Here is a 13,156-nt window from a genome sequence, read left to right on the forward strand (position 1 = left end):
CAAACGCTCCAATAACGCCATATAATAGTCACTGTTGATGGTTTTTCCTTTCTCAAGATAATCGATAAAAATTATTCCATGCGCATCCAAAAAAACAGAGGTCATTACTTTGCCAGCGGACTTTTGAGTCTTTCCACGCTTCGGAGACGGTTCACCGGTCGCTGTCCACTCAGCCGACTGTCGATTGGACTCAGGAGTGTAGTGATGGAGCCATGTTTCATCCATTGTCACATATCGACGGAAAAACTCGGGTGTATTACGAGTTAACAGCTGCAAACACCGCTCAGAATCATCAACACGTTGTTGTTTTTGGTCAAATGTGAGCTCGCGCGGCACCCATTTTGCACAGAGCTTCGGCATATCCAAATATTGATGAATGATATGACCAACACGTTCCTTTGATATCTTTAAGGCTTCTGCTATCGCGATCAACTTCATTTTACGGTCATTCAAAATCATTTTGTGGATTTTTTTTATGTTTTCGTCGGTAACCACCTCTTTCGGGCGTCCACTGCGTTCACCGTCCTCCGTGCTCATTTCACCACGCTTGAAGTTTGTATACCAATCAATTATTTTTGATTTCCCTGGGGCAGAGTCCGGAAACTCATTATCAAGCAAAGTTTTTGCTTCCACCGTATTTTTTCCCTTCAGAAAACAATATTTTATCAAAACACGAAATTCCTATTTTTCCATTTTTTCCCAATAACAAAAGTTGCTTTACAAAAGACGCTTTATCTCACAAACTAATTGACTTACAGGCGTCAAATTTTGACACGAATCATTTGAAGGTTAGTACTACACACAAAAAAATAATTCTTTCCTCCCAAACGAAATTTTAGACATGCAAAGTTCGTTTCTCATTTGCTTTTCGCTGTAAGGAAGTGTATTTGGAAGAAAAGTTTATACTTTTTGTGATAAACGTTTATTCTTTTCCAGGATGTAAAAACAATTTCATAAAGACAAACTCAAAAAAAAAAAAAACATTTTCTTGCTAATTACATTTTCCCTCACATCTTTCTCACATCCACGATGTTTTTTTAGTTCTTAACACCTTTTCCTGTAATACCAACAATGTAGAAGAAATTATACGATTTTATAAATTTTTAAATTTTTTTTTACCTTTCGCCTGGACGGAGAATCGAACCGCGGACCATGCACTTTGTAAGCCAACACACTAACCACTGAGCTATGTACCTGTTATGGTCATCAATAGATAAATATCCATATAAGTTATATTTATATAGCACAGCTTGCGGCGCCCACGAACCGAATAAACAAAGTTTATTTAACAGAAACAAACATTTAGTTTGGGACCGTGGAGCAGTGGTTGCTACGTCCGACTTGCATGCCAAGGGTCGTGGGTTCGATCCCTGCTTCGGCCAAAGTTTTTTTTGTTTTTTTTTTTTACACATATTCCAGATATGTTCGGAAGATTCCGAAAAAATGTTCAACATTACATTGTAGTATATTAAATTTTGAACTGTAAAATGTGTCTTATTAAAGACCTAAAGTCAGAAAAGAACAGTGTTTGATATAAACGAAATGGACTGTGTTGTTGTTTCAAAAATAACTTTTTTATTGAAAAAATAAAAGTTTAAAATTTTCGAAGCAATTCAAAAAACTCTAACAAAAGAAAAACGTTTTCGGTACACGTTTTCCAAACGTATTTTTTCTTTGCATGTATATAAAAATAATATGCATTTAAAACTAGTGACGCCATCTATGCGTAAGACCGGGGACTTATCAGCCAACCTGTTACAAAGCTATTGAAAAAAGTAATCAAAAAAGGCTATATGAAGTATATATTTTAATAAGTCGACATTGAAATTGAAATGATCAACACTTAAACCAAGGGAAGAGGTTTATACTCTCAAAAAGAAAAAAATACTTGTGTGCAGGAACGAAATTTTAGACAAATGAAATTCCCCTTTGTTAGAAAGTTTTGTCTTTAAGAGGAAATAAGCCTGAAATTATACCATGATTGTCTCTAATCTTGTTTATTTTGTTTTAAAAAACATTTCCTTTTTTCATATCTATTAATCGCTCTAAAAAACACAGATTTCAAATTTTAGAAAAATCAAACAAAAATTAAGATTTTCCCATTCTCAACAAGTAAAATCAGGAGATGGTCCTGATTAAGAGATATATCAAACATTTAGATTTTATTATTCATTTCACTCATTGTGCCATACACCATTATTATAGATTCTGAAATTGTGGGTAACATATGTTTGTTTCTATCTCTCTCGCTCTCACCCTTTCTATTGCTCTCAATTCGTGTTTGTTGTGTTAAAATTTCCCTTTCCCATAACATCTGTGCTGCACTCAAGTTTTCCCCTCTTTAGTTATCTCTCTGTCATAGTATTGTTTTATAAGAAGATTACTGACAATTAATTCCAATTAACATGTTTATGTATTACAGATATATGTTAATCCCTAACATTAAGAGAACAATATAAAGTGATAATGAATGTAATGTTCAAATGTAATCGTAATTCACTGAGAGCAAAGAGGTCACAAAAACCATTTGGTAGATATAATTTTTAACCATAAACATAAACACATTCAATTTTTTTGCCTATTTATTTAGTTTCTCTAGCGTAAATTAAAAAAAAAATTAAACATCCCCACATATTTTCTTCTACTACTAAACAACGAGTAAAAGTTTAATATAACCAAATTATGCTTGTAATAAATTTTCCTCCACTATGTGAAATTATATCTTTATCTATGATTATTATATCGTTAAACCAAATCTATCATTATTTTAGCACAGAGAGCGTTGATCGCTAGTTTCGACAATCATTGTTATTGCCATCATCATTATTATCAGCTCATAAGTGAAAGTGAAAATCCTGAATGATCGACCACAATTGTTGCTGCATTTTTTTTTGCTTTTTTTTTCGTTGTTGTTGTTTTGTTTTTCTACTTTGCCACAAACTAATGATTGCAACAATAATGGTGGCAAGTGTAGTTAGGCATCATGATTGGTGATGGTACCACAACATTCATATATGTATAGACCTTGTCTAGCTTTTGGGTAGGCAAGCAAGCAAGCGAACAATGATGTGATGAGGTAGCATGTATACCAGAACCGCCCGTTGAATGTTCATTTGATAATCCCAACACCGTGTTGTACGTTCATGTCTGCAATTATTCATTTTGTTGGCAATTGGTGAATGGTCGTAAGCAATGGCAATGTGTTGTTGTGTGGTGTGTACAACATATTAGTGCTGGTCATTGGAGAAGCAGAGTAGTGTTTCATTGAACCTTAATAGATGATTGGATAGAAAATTCAATTATGGCCATATTGAATTTTTATTTTCGGCGATGGTAACTAGTTTTTCATTTTTTGTTTGATACACTGAAAACATAACGTGTTCTCAGAAAAAATAAGTTTTCAATAATAATTTATTTTTATGAGATAAAATAAATTCGATATAATTAATATTTTGTTATTTTCTTCATAAAAATTTTCTCAATATTGCTCGTAAAACTAACAATCTTTCTCTGCGTGTACATTGAAACTGGGAAAATTGTTACAAATGTAACCACCATCTCCTAATGACCATCTACACGCATTGACATATGCGTGATGATGGCTTTAATATTTGGTGATTCCATTTTGGGTTTTATTTGTGATAATGACGATTGCATGCTGTTTTACATTTTGAAAAGTACCATGCTGACCAGGAAAGAGTAGTAGGTACGATACACCTTTTGGCTCTCACACGTATTGCTAACCGTGCCTAACCTGTGAATCGGGAAGATATGCCGATAATGACTATTGCTGTAGACACCATTCATGGCTTTTATAAGAGCATTTTCTTTTCCATTGAATTTCTAATGGAATTTGTGGAGATTAACTATTTGTAATTGGTTTACATACGTTCATGAGATACGAAGGAGAGATTTTACCAAAAAACATGTTCAGTATTTTATTGCAATAAATTTTTGAAAATTATTTAAAGGGTGGTTAAAATTTCAAGGGCCGATGTTGATTTTGAATAAAACACAAACTATTTAGGAAATTATTGAAATTTTATTTTATTATGATATATTGGTATTAATCAATTAATCAATGAATCAATTAATCATCCGATGGTCCAAATTTTCGAAGACGCTGAGGCATAAATGGAGGTTCTATGCCGTTAATGTGCCAAATTATCTCATCCTTTAGCTCTTGAATTGTTGCTGGCTTATCGACGTACACCTTTTCTTTCAAATAACCCCAAAGAAAGAAGTCCAACGGAGTCAAATCACATGATCCTGGTGGCCAATTGACATCGCCATTACTTCAGATAACACGGCCATTGAATTTGTTGCGCAAAAGAACCATTGTTTCGTTAGCTGTGTGGCAAGTGGCACCGTCCTGCTGAATTCACATATCATCCACATCCATATCTTCCAATTCGGGCCATAAAAAGTTCGTTATCATCTCACGATAGCGAACACCATTCACAGTAACTGCCTGACCGGCCTCATTTTGGAAAAAATACGGCCCGATGATGCCGCCAGCCCATAAACCGCACCAAACAGTCACTCTTTGTGGGTGCATTGGTTTTTCGACAATCACTCTTGGATTCTCATTCGCCCAAATGCGGCAATTCTGTTTATTGACGAATCCACTGAGGTGAAAATGTACCTCATCACTGAAAATGATTTTCTTCGAAAATTGATCATCCACTGTTGCCATTTCTTGGAATCATTTAATACGTTGTGGGATTGTGTATCACTCCATGGTTGAAATTGAGTAAGTCTGAAATAGAGAAATGTCAAATAAAATTCGGAAAAAAATTGGCGTTTAGGTGTGGTTCACATTCAACATCGGCCCTTATTTAACCACCCTTTATAATTTTTTTTAAATTAGTAAACACATGCTATAGCTAATATAATTAATTTAAATGAAATTTTATTAAATTAAATAAATTTAAATTGAACTTCCTTCAGTTGGCCAAATTAAATTTTAGGAAAAACTCAACAAAAACTAATTAATGTACACATTAATATCGAATTATATAATTTTTTAAATATATATAATTTATATACTCTTTTTTTATATATACCAAAAACAATTCCAGTGCTATGTTATAAGACATATGTCTTGATGTACTAGAAAGATACATAAATAAAAAAAATGAAACAAGTTAATCTATAATAAATAAAAAAAATTAAGTCAAACACGCTTAATTTAATTTAACTTAATTTAATATATATTTCATTTCACTTCATTTAATTTCATTTCATTTCATTTCATTTCATGTCATGTCATTTCATTTCATTTCATTTCATTTCATGTCATTTCATTTTATTTCATTTCATTTCATTTCCTTTAATTTAATTTAATTTAATTTAATTTAATTTAATTTAATTTAATTTAATTTAATTTAATTTAATTTAATTTAATTTAATTTAATTTAATTTAATTTAATTTAATTTAATTTAATTTAATTTAATTTAATTTAATTTAATTTAATTTAATTTAATTTAATTTAATTTAATTTAATTTAAATTAAGTTAATTTAATTTAATTTAGTTTAATTCAATTTAATCTAATCTAATTTATTTTAATTTAATTTAATTTAATTTAATTTAATTTAATTTAATTTAATTTAATTTAATTTAATTTAATTTAATTTAATTTAATTTCTTAATTTAATTTTAACTAAAGATTTTTATATTAAGTAAAACTGCATTACATATATTAAATTGAAATAAATATGAAATTTGATTTACGTTCATTCGAGATATACGAGGAATTTTAGAAAAAATGTTTTCAGTCTTTTATTTTCGTTAATTTCTGTTCATAAATTAATTAATAAATTTCTATGTAATTTTTAAGTTAGTAGACACATTTCGTAAGTAATATAATTAATTTAAATAACCTTTTATAGAATTAAACTAAATTATTTAATTTGTATATATTAATTAAATTTAGTTAAGGTATACATTCACTTCGAATTAAATTAATTAATCTAAAATAAAGAAAAAAATCTAAATTTAGCTGAGTCGAAATTAAGTTTGATTTAGTTTTTTAATTAAATTAATAAATTTATACAAATAAGATTACAATAGGCTCTTATAATTAATTTTTATAATTAATTTAATATAATTAATTTTTACTTAAATTCAATATAAACTAATATTACATTAATTATACTTAATTTGACTATTTTAATTCTAACTTAATATAATTTGTGAGGAAGAAATCCTCTACATAATTGTAAGAGGGTTTCACCTTAAAATGTTTTTTTTTTATTTATATTAATACGATTTTATTTCCTAGACAGGGATAAGGCGACAAGGCTTGGTATCCGTCTTGCTACAGTAGCTAAACTTCCTGAGTCTTAGCGATATTATAAATTTTAATAATGTTTTTTTTTTATTTCCTTCTGAAATGAAACTCAGCGCTTTCGTTTTGAATGCGTCTTTATTCTGTTATTTATCGATCAGAATGAATTTACATTTTTTTAAATCGCCATTTTTCACTATTACTTTTCATAATTAATCCATTTTAAGGAATAAAAACTTTGTGAAAATTTGCATTGGGCTATTCCCCATGAAGTTATAATAAAATTTGCAACAAATAACATATGTATAATTTTATGCCTTTTTTACTGATTTAGTTTTCACTTTAGTTAAAAAATTACAATTTTAGCGGCTAAACTCGAACTTAATACTCACCTTTACCACTAAGCTTTTCTCCAAAATTTGTATGTTATCTAGAGTATTTTAATGTTGGGATCACTCAATGCATCTTACATAGTGAAAGGTCAAAAAAGCTGAGTATTTGAGAGTGATACAAAAAAATACAATTGAGCATAAGAAAAACAGTTATAATTTGTATGAGTGACTACCACAAGCAATATAACATTACTAATGAGACCAAGAGTTAATGATTTTGTTATTGTAACTTATCACTAGCATATAAATGACTACTTAACTCAGGAAGTTTTTTTTAGAGTGATCTCTGTTATTGAAATTTAGCATTAGAAACAAATTAACATAAATTGGTAGATGCAAAATGAACAAATACGAAAAAAGTAATATATAAATGAAATGATGTATACACTCAAAAAAAATTTAACTCTCTATTTCACTAAAGCCAATTTAACTTTGTTTTAGTTCATGGAATTATTATGTTTGCAGAAAGTTTCCTTTCCTCTAATAATTTTTTGCGTACGTTAGTTAACTTAACTTAAAAAAACTGGAAAAAATTATACACAAATTAAGCATAAAGATTTACTAAATTCGTAATTCCCACAAAATAGTTCATTATTTCTTTAAATTTGTAAGTTTTACTACAAATGCGTTTATCATGAACTTCGTATGTCACTAAAGAAATTCTTGCAATTTTGAACTCAAATTTTTTCCTTCAAACAACAAAATATTCTTTAACAAGTGAAAAAAATAAATTATGCCTAATATATTTTCTTGAATCTGTCGAAAAATATTTACTTATTTTTGTGATATCGGCGTGATACCAGCGGTTGTAATACTATTTAGTTAAAATTTTCTAAAAATATTCAAAATTTTCAAAAAAATAACCAAAAGTTTTCTCCCTGGTGGGTTCACTATTTTTTCAGTGTATGATGTTGTATTGGCCTGTTACAAATTTAATTTATTTCAATTAAATTATTAAATTATCATTGAAACTAAGCTTAAATTAAATTCAAAGTTAATTTAATGTAATTATTTTGTATTTAAATTATTTAAAATAAAATAAACTAAACTACATTATATTGTATTAAAATAAATTTAAGTCAAATCAGGATAAGTTGAAATAAACTAATATTATTAATACAAAAAACCTAAAATCAGAATTTTTAATGCAAATTAAATTATATTAAAGTTAATTTAATTTAGAATAATTTAAATAAAATTAATTATGGCTTAACGTCAATAAAAATTATTCTAACGGCCATTTTCATGTAGCTCCGTTAGACTTTAACTCCCAGTTAACAGAAAGTAAAATGAAAATATCTTCTCTCCGGTTAACTTTAACTGAAAAATTTTTAACAGTTAAGTTCCTAACTGGCATTTTGAATATATTAGCAAGATGGCAGATTTGTCCATAGTACGGTTTAAAAGTTCGTTAGCTAACGTAGCACTAAGGGAGCTTCATGAAAATGGAGGTAAATTGAATAAAATAAAAACACATTATTCAATTTAGAATAATTTTTATTGGCGTTAAGCCATAATTAATTAATTTTATTTAAATTATTCTAAATTAAATTAACTTTAATATAATTTAATTTGCATTAAAAAATTCTGATTTTAATTTGTTTTTTAATTTTTACTTATAATTTTATTGGATAACTAGTTTTAAGTTCCCATCGATATTTTTCTTATATAATTCAAAAGCGATAGACGTTTAAGTAAAAATTCACAAAAATCGCATACTTACCCACAGAAATCTGTTAGCGTGGTTGTTATGATCTTTCTTTTCGTATAGCCAAGAAATGAAAACAAATTGAAGCAATAATTCAATGAACCAATTGCCATAATATAAACGACTGACGTTGGACCATTGGGGGTATATCCAACACTAATAGTAGTTTAAGGTAAAAAGAGCGGGGGTATGTATGGCTAACGGGAAATTGCAAGGCAATCAAGTTTAACTTGAACGCAACTTTAGAAAACATCAATGACCATTGACTGGTGGTGATAATGGTGGCGGCGTGGTAATATGGTTAGCTTCGGTAATAACAGCAAGTGCAGCTGGAGCAATAGCCAAATAGTGTAAAACGTAATAGTCCAATGAAACTGTTTAATAATTCAGCAGTAAAATTTGCAGAACAATTAACACAACTTGATTTGCAACAATTCAATTGTGAAATACAAACACCACCACCAGTAGCCATCAAATAAAAGCACCTGGTAAAGTCTGATCACGATGTTATGTTAGGGAACTTAAATAAAATTCCCACACTTTTAAAAAGTCGCGTAATTGTTTCTATTTCTAATTTTTCCCAAGATTTTTTTAAATAATGTCATGTTTTTTTTTTTTCAATTTATTTGCAGATTAAATTCTTAAAGACCAAAGAGGGTACAGCAATGGTGCAAATGGGCGATTCAGTGGCTGTCGAACGTTGCGTTCAACATCTAAATAACATTCCCGTTGGCACAAAAGGCAAAATTCAAATAGCCTTCTCCAAACAGAACTTTTTGTCCGAAGTTATAAATCCCTTCCTGTTGGCCGATCACACACCCAGCTTCAAAGAATATACCGGTTCAAAGAATAATCGTTTCCTATCGCCAGCCCAGGCCAGCAAAAATCGTATACAACCACCGAGCAAGGTAAGTATAGAGGATTCTCTTATAATATTACCATAACGATTTTATTACTTAAATTAAATAATTAATTCTTTTATTGTTTCGTTTTTTTTTTTTATAAAAATTTTAGATTTTACATTTCTTTAATACACCACCTGGTCTCACCGAAGATCAATTGATTGGCATTTTCAATATTAAAGAGGTTCCTGCCACATCTGTCAGGCTATTTCCCTTGAAGACCGAACGTTCCTCCTCGGGTCTAATTGAATTCCCCAATATTGCCCAAGCTGTTTTGGCCATCATGAAGTGTAATCATCTGCCCATCGAAGGCAAAGGTAAGAATAATTAAATGAAAATGCAATGTAATGTGTAGCATACTTCTAGGCTGGAAAAAAAATTGAATATCCCTTGAATTTAAAGTAAAAATCAGTATTAGAACCATTATGGTTTTAAAAGTTGTTAGCATACTTTTAGGCGCTATATTTATATTTTGTAGCAATATTATTCAAAAATTAAATTATTTGCTATTTAAAAGGAATAAATTCCAATAATAAATAAATCTAATTTTGGCCTTATATAAAATTTTAAAAGACATTTTTTTCTATCTCGCATATCAAAGTTCTACATTCCTAATTTTCAATTTTTACTCTCTTTTAATTGTCATTTTGTTTAATTTTCTTCTAATTCCATGTTGTTTTTGTCATTTCTAATAGGTACCAAATTCCCATTCATTATGAAGCTATGTTTCTCATCATCAAAAAGCATGAATGGAGCCTGGAATAATGCAGCAAATGAGGGCATGATTGAAAAGGAAAATGATGCCGAGCTAAAACAGGAGGTCTACAACTGAGATGAAGCCGTAATGATGGCAACATCATTACAACATTAAACAAAAATAGTAACTGTAATAGAAAGACGAAGATGAAGTTGAAGCAGCAGCTAAAGAAGAACAACAACAAAAAAAAGCCAGCAAATAAAGAACTAGCACACCACCCATATCCCCCGTATTAAAATACACAACGAATACAAAGAGCTTCTCTTGGACAAAAAAAGACAACAAAAAGAAGCTCAAGGATATTGGGACATAAAGGTTTTTGTTATATTTTTTTTTTTTTTTTTGGAAAAGCCTAAATCGTGCGTGTGTGATAAAATTTTTATTTTTGTTTTGGGTTGTTTAAAAAGAAAAAAAAGCATGATAAAATATTATGGAAAATTTGGCAAAATTCTAAACCGAAAGCCGCAAGCAGCAGCATGGAAATTATATTTAGAAGATTTAGATGTGATTAGTAATGAGTTTTTTTTTTAATTATTATTATTTCGAATAGAATGTAAAGGCTTTCTTAAAAGAAATGTTATTTCAATATTTAGAAAAAACAGGAAAACACAAATGAATGAATGGATTATAAAACTTAATTTTTAATTTATCAATAATTTAAATATTTTTTGTTGTTATTTTTATTATAAATATTATATAATAATTTGTTGTATTTTTAAATTAACTTCTATCTATTATAAATCTCACTCTCTCTCTCTCATTCATTTTATCTCATTTTGGAGATTAATATTCTCTGGATTTTTCTAGGAACTTAGGTTTTTGGAAAAGCAGAGAAGCTTTACCCAATCTCTAAGACAAGTTTTCAATTTACTCAATTAATCAACATGAAAAATGTTGTTTCTCATTGTTTTTTTTTTATATATATAAATAAACATTAAGTTTTCTTTTTGTTCTCTTCCATTTAATTATTTATAAATAATATTTTATAATAAAGAAAATTTTATTATAAACTGGAAAAAACACTTGTGTAAATTCTCAAAACATAAATAAATAAAATACATATGTGAAAATAACCAAAAAAAACCAAACAAAACATGATTTGACAATATATATAAATATTAATAATATAAAATAGAAAAAAAAACAAACATAAAGTAAAGAATTACCAAAATATTAATTAGGAAGAATAGGAATGAAGGAAGCTATAAGAAATATGATGGTCCTATTATTGGTTTTGCTTATTTTTTTGAAACAAAAATCGTAGTATTATTAAAAAAAAAAACAAAAAGGAAAAGGTGGAAAAAATATGAAAACCATTTAAACAAATCCTCCCCCTATCTAAGAACTATGTATGTATGTTAATTTTATAAATTAAGGAATTATGTGCTTACAAAACAAAAATAACTGCATGATAAGAAAACTACTAAGCTAAAAATTATTTAGAGATCCATTTTTTTTGGTCAAATATGCAGTATTTTTGTTAATATATTTATTTCAAATTTTTATTTTTTTTTTTTATTTTGGCAAAACCACATACAAAGAAAATTTTCATACAAAAACAAAAAAAGAAAAAAATAAACCGAAAGAAATCTTGAAAGGAATGCACAACTTTTTACAAATTTACAATTTTACCAACAACAACAATTAAAAAAAGACATTTTTTGTGCTTAATTTTAAAAAAAGATGTATTGTATAATTATTAATTTTTTAAAAAAGGGATAATTTAATAACAAAAAAACAACAAGTAAATTTAAAATAACAAAAAAAAAATGTGTAAAAAAATCTAACAAAATATAATTAACAATTATGTACATTAAGGGCAGTCAGTAAGATGAATAAATAATTATGTTTATGAAAAAAAGCCAGAGACATAGAAAAGAATAGAAGAAAAACAGGAAGAAGGATATCTAAGAAATATAAAAAAAATATTAATTAAGATTCTCTTTATTCCAAAATTTCCCTTAAGAAATATTTTTTTTCTAACTTTAAAAATCTATATCCCAAAAATTACAAGCTTTTTTTTTTTGATATTTTCTTAATATACCCAATAAAAATATAATTTCTCTTACAAAAATTTTTGTTTAGAACAGCATAATTTTTATAGAAACAAAAAAACTAAAATTAAAGAATAAAAGATATCAGCAATAAAAGCAACTCTAAACAACCATATCAATGGCGTATAAAATAAACAAAAAAAAAAAAACACAAAACAAAACTAAGTTTAAAACAAAATCATCATAACTTTACTAGTTTTATGTATTTAGAAAATTGTTTAATTGTAATAAAAACATAACATATAACAGCAAAGAATACAAAAACAAAAAAAAATCTAAAACAAAAACCTTATCTAATCGAAGAAGACAAGGTTTAAACTGAAATAGAAACTGAAAAATAAATAAAATAGGTAAACATCAAAGCTAAAGTAATTGAATAGCAGCCAGACCCCCTCCTCTCATCCATCTGATACAAGGAAATATTGAAAATATTAATAAAATAAAAAAAATTCTCATAACAAATTATATCCTTCTGTGTCTATATACAAACAACATTTTATTGTTGTCGCTATTTGTATGTATTGTAATATTTTTTTTTTTTTATTTTTCAAAAATAAAAACAAACAATTTACTTCTTAGGGAGAGTGACTTAACTTAAAAGATATAATACAAAATAATAAAACTGACAAATAAAACCAATTTAAATTTAATCTTATCAACGAAATATTTTAAAAATACATTAAAAAACTAGTGAAAACAAAAAACAAACGAATATTTGATCTTTTTTATTTATTTTGTTTAACAAACTACAGAGTGCAATTGCTTTAGGACTTTAGGAAAATTTTATTTATATTTTAAAGAGATTTTAGAAAGGCAAGAATAAGATTCCTTACTATTTTGAAAAAGTTTTCAAAATTCTAAAAGAAATAAGATATTATTTTGTTTTTAATATTTTTTTAGTAATAAGACATTACTCAAGTCTTATTATTAAAAAAACACAAGTGTTAAAAATATGTCTCATATGTTTTATTAAATTGTGTCAAAGGATACTATAAATCCTGGGAAATTTTTATTTCAAATTCCAATAATTCCATTTTTTTTTTAATTTTCT

The 13,156-nt window shown here is 27.5% G+C and overlaps 1 protein-coding gene across 10 annotated transcripts in view; it reads left to right on the plus strand.

Annotated features, from left to right (window-relative positions):
- The window catches only part of sm (heterogeneous nuclear ribonucleoprotein L), a 444,373-nt gene extending 431,556 nt beyond the window's left edge, over window positions 1–12,817 (plus strand). For all 10 annotated transcript variants that reach the window (XM_075312812.1, XM_075312818.1, XM_075312819.1 and 7 more), the window contains 3 exons: window positions 9,025–9,300; window positions 9,407–9,611; window positions 9,990–12,817. In XM_075312812.1, the coding sequence (XP_075168927.1) occupies window positions 9,025–9,300; window positions 9,407–9,611; window positions 9,990–10,126 (618 nt within the window). In that variant the 3' untranslated portion in view covers window positions 10,127–12,817. The remainder of the gene's footprint in view (window positions 1–9,024; window positions 9,301–9,406; window positions 9,612–9,989) is intronic.
- The last annotated feature ends 339 nt before the right edge of the window (window positions 12,818–13,156 follow it).

Source organism: Haematobia irritans, chromosome 5 (genome assembly GCF_050003625.1).
Source record: "Haematobia irritans isolate KBUSLIRL chromosome 5, ASM5000362v1, whole genome shotgun sequence".
NCBI classification, from domain to species: Eukaryota; Metazoa; Arthropoda; class Insecta; order Diptera; family Muscidae; genus Haematobia; species Haematobia irritans.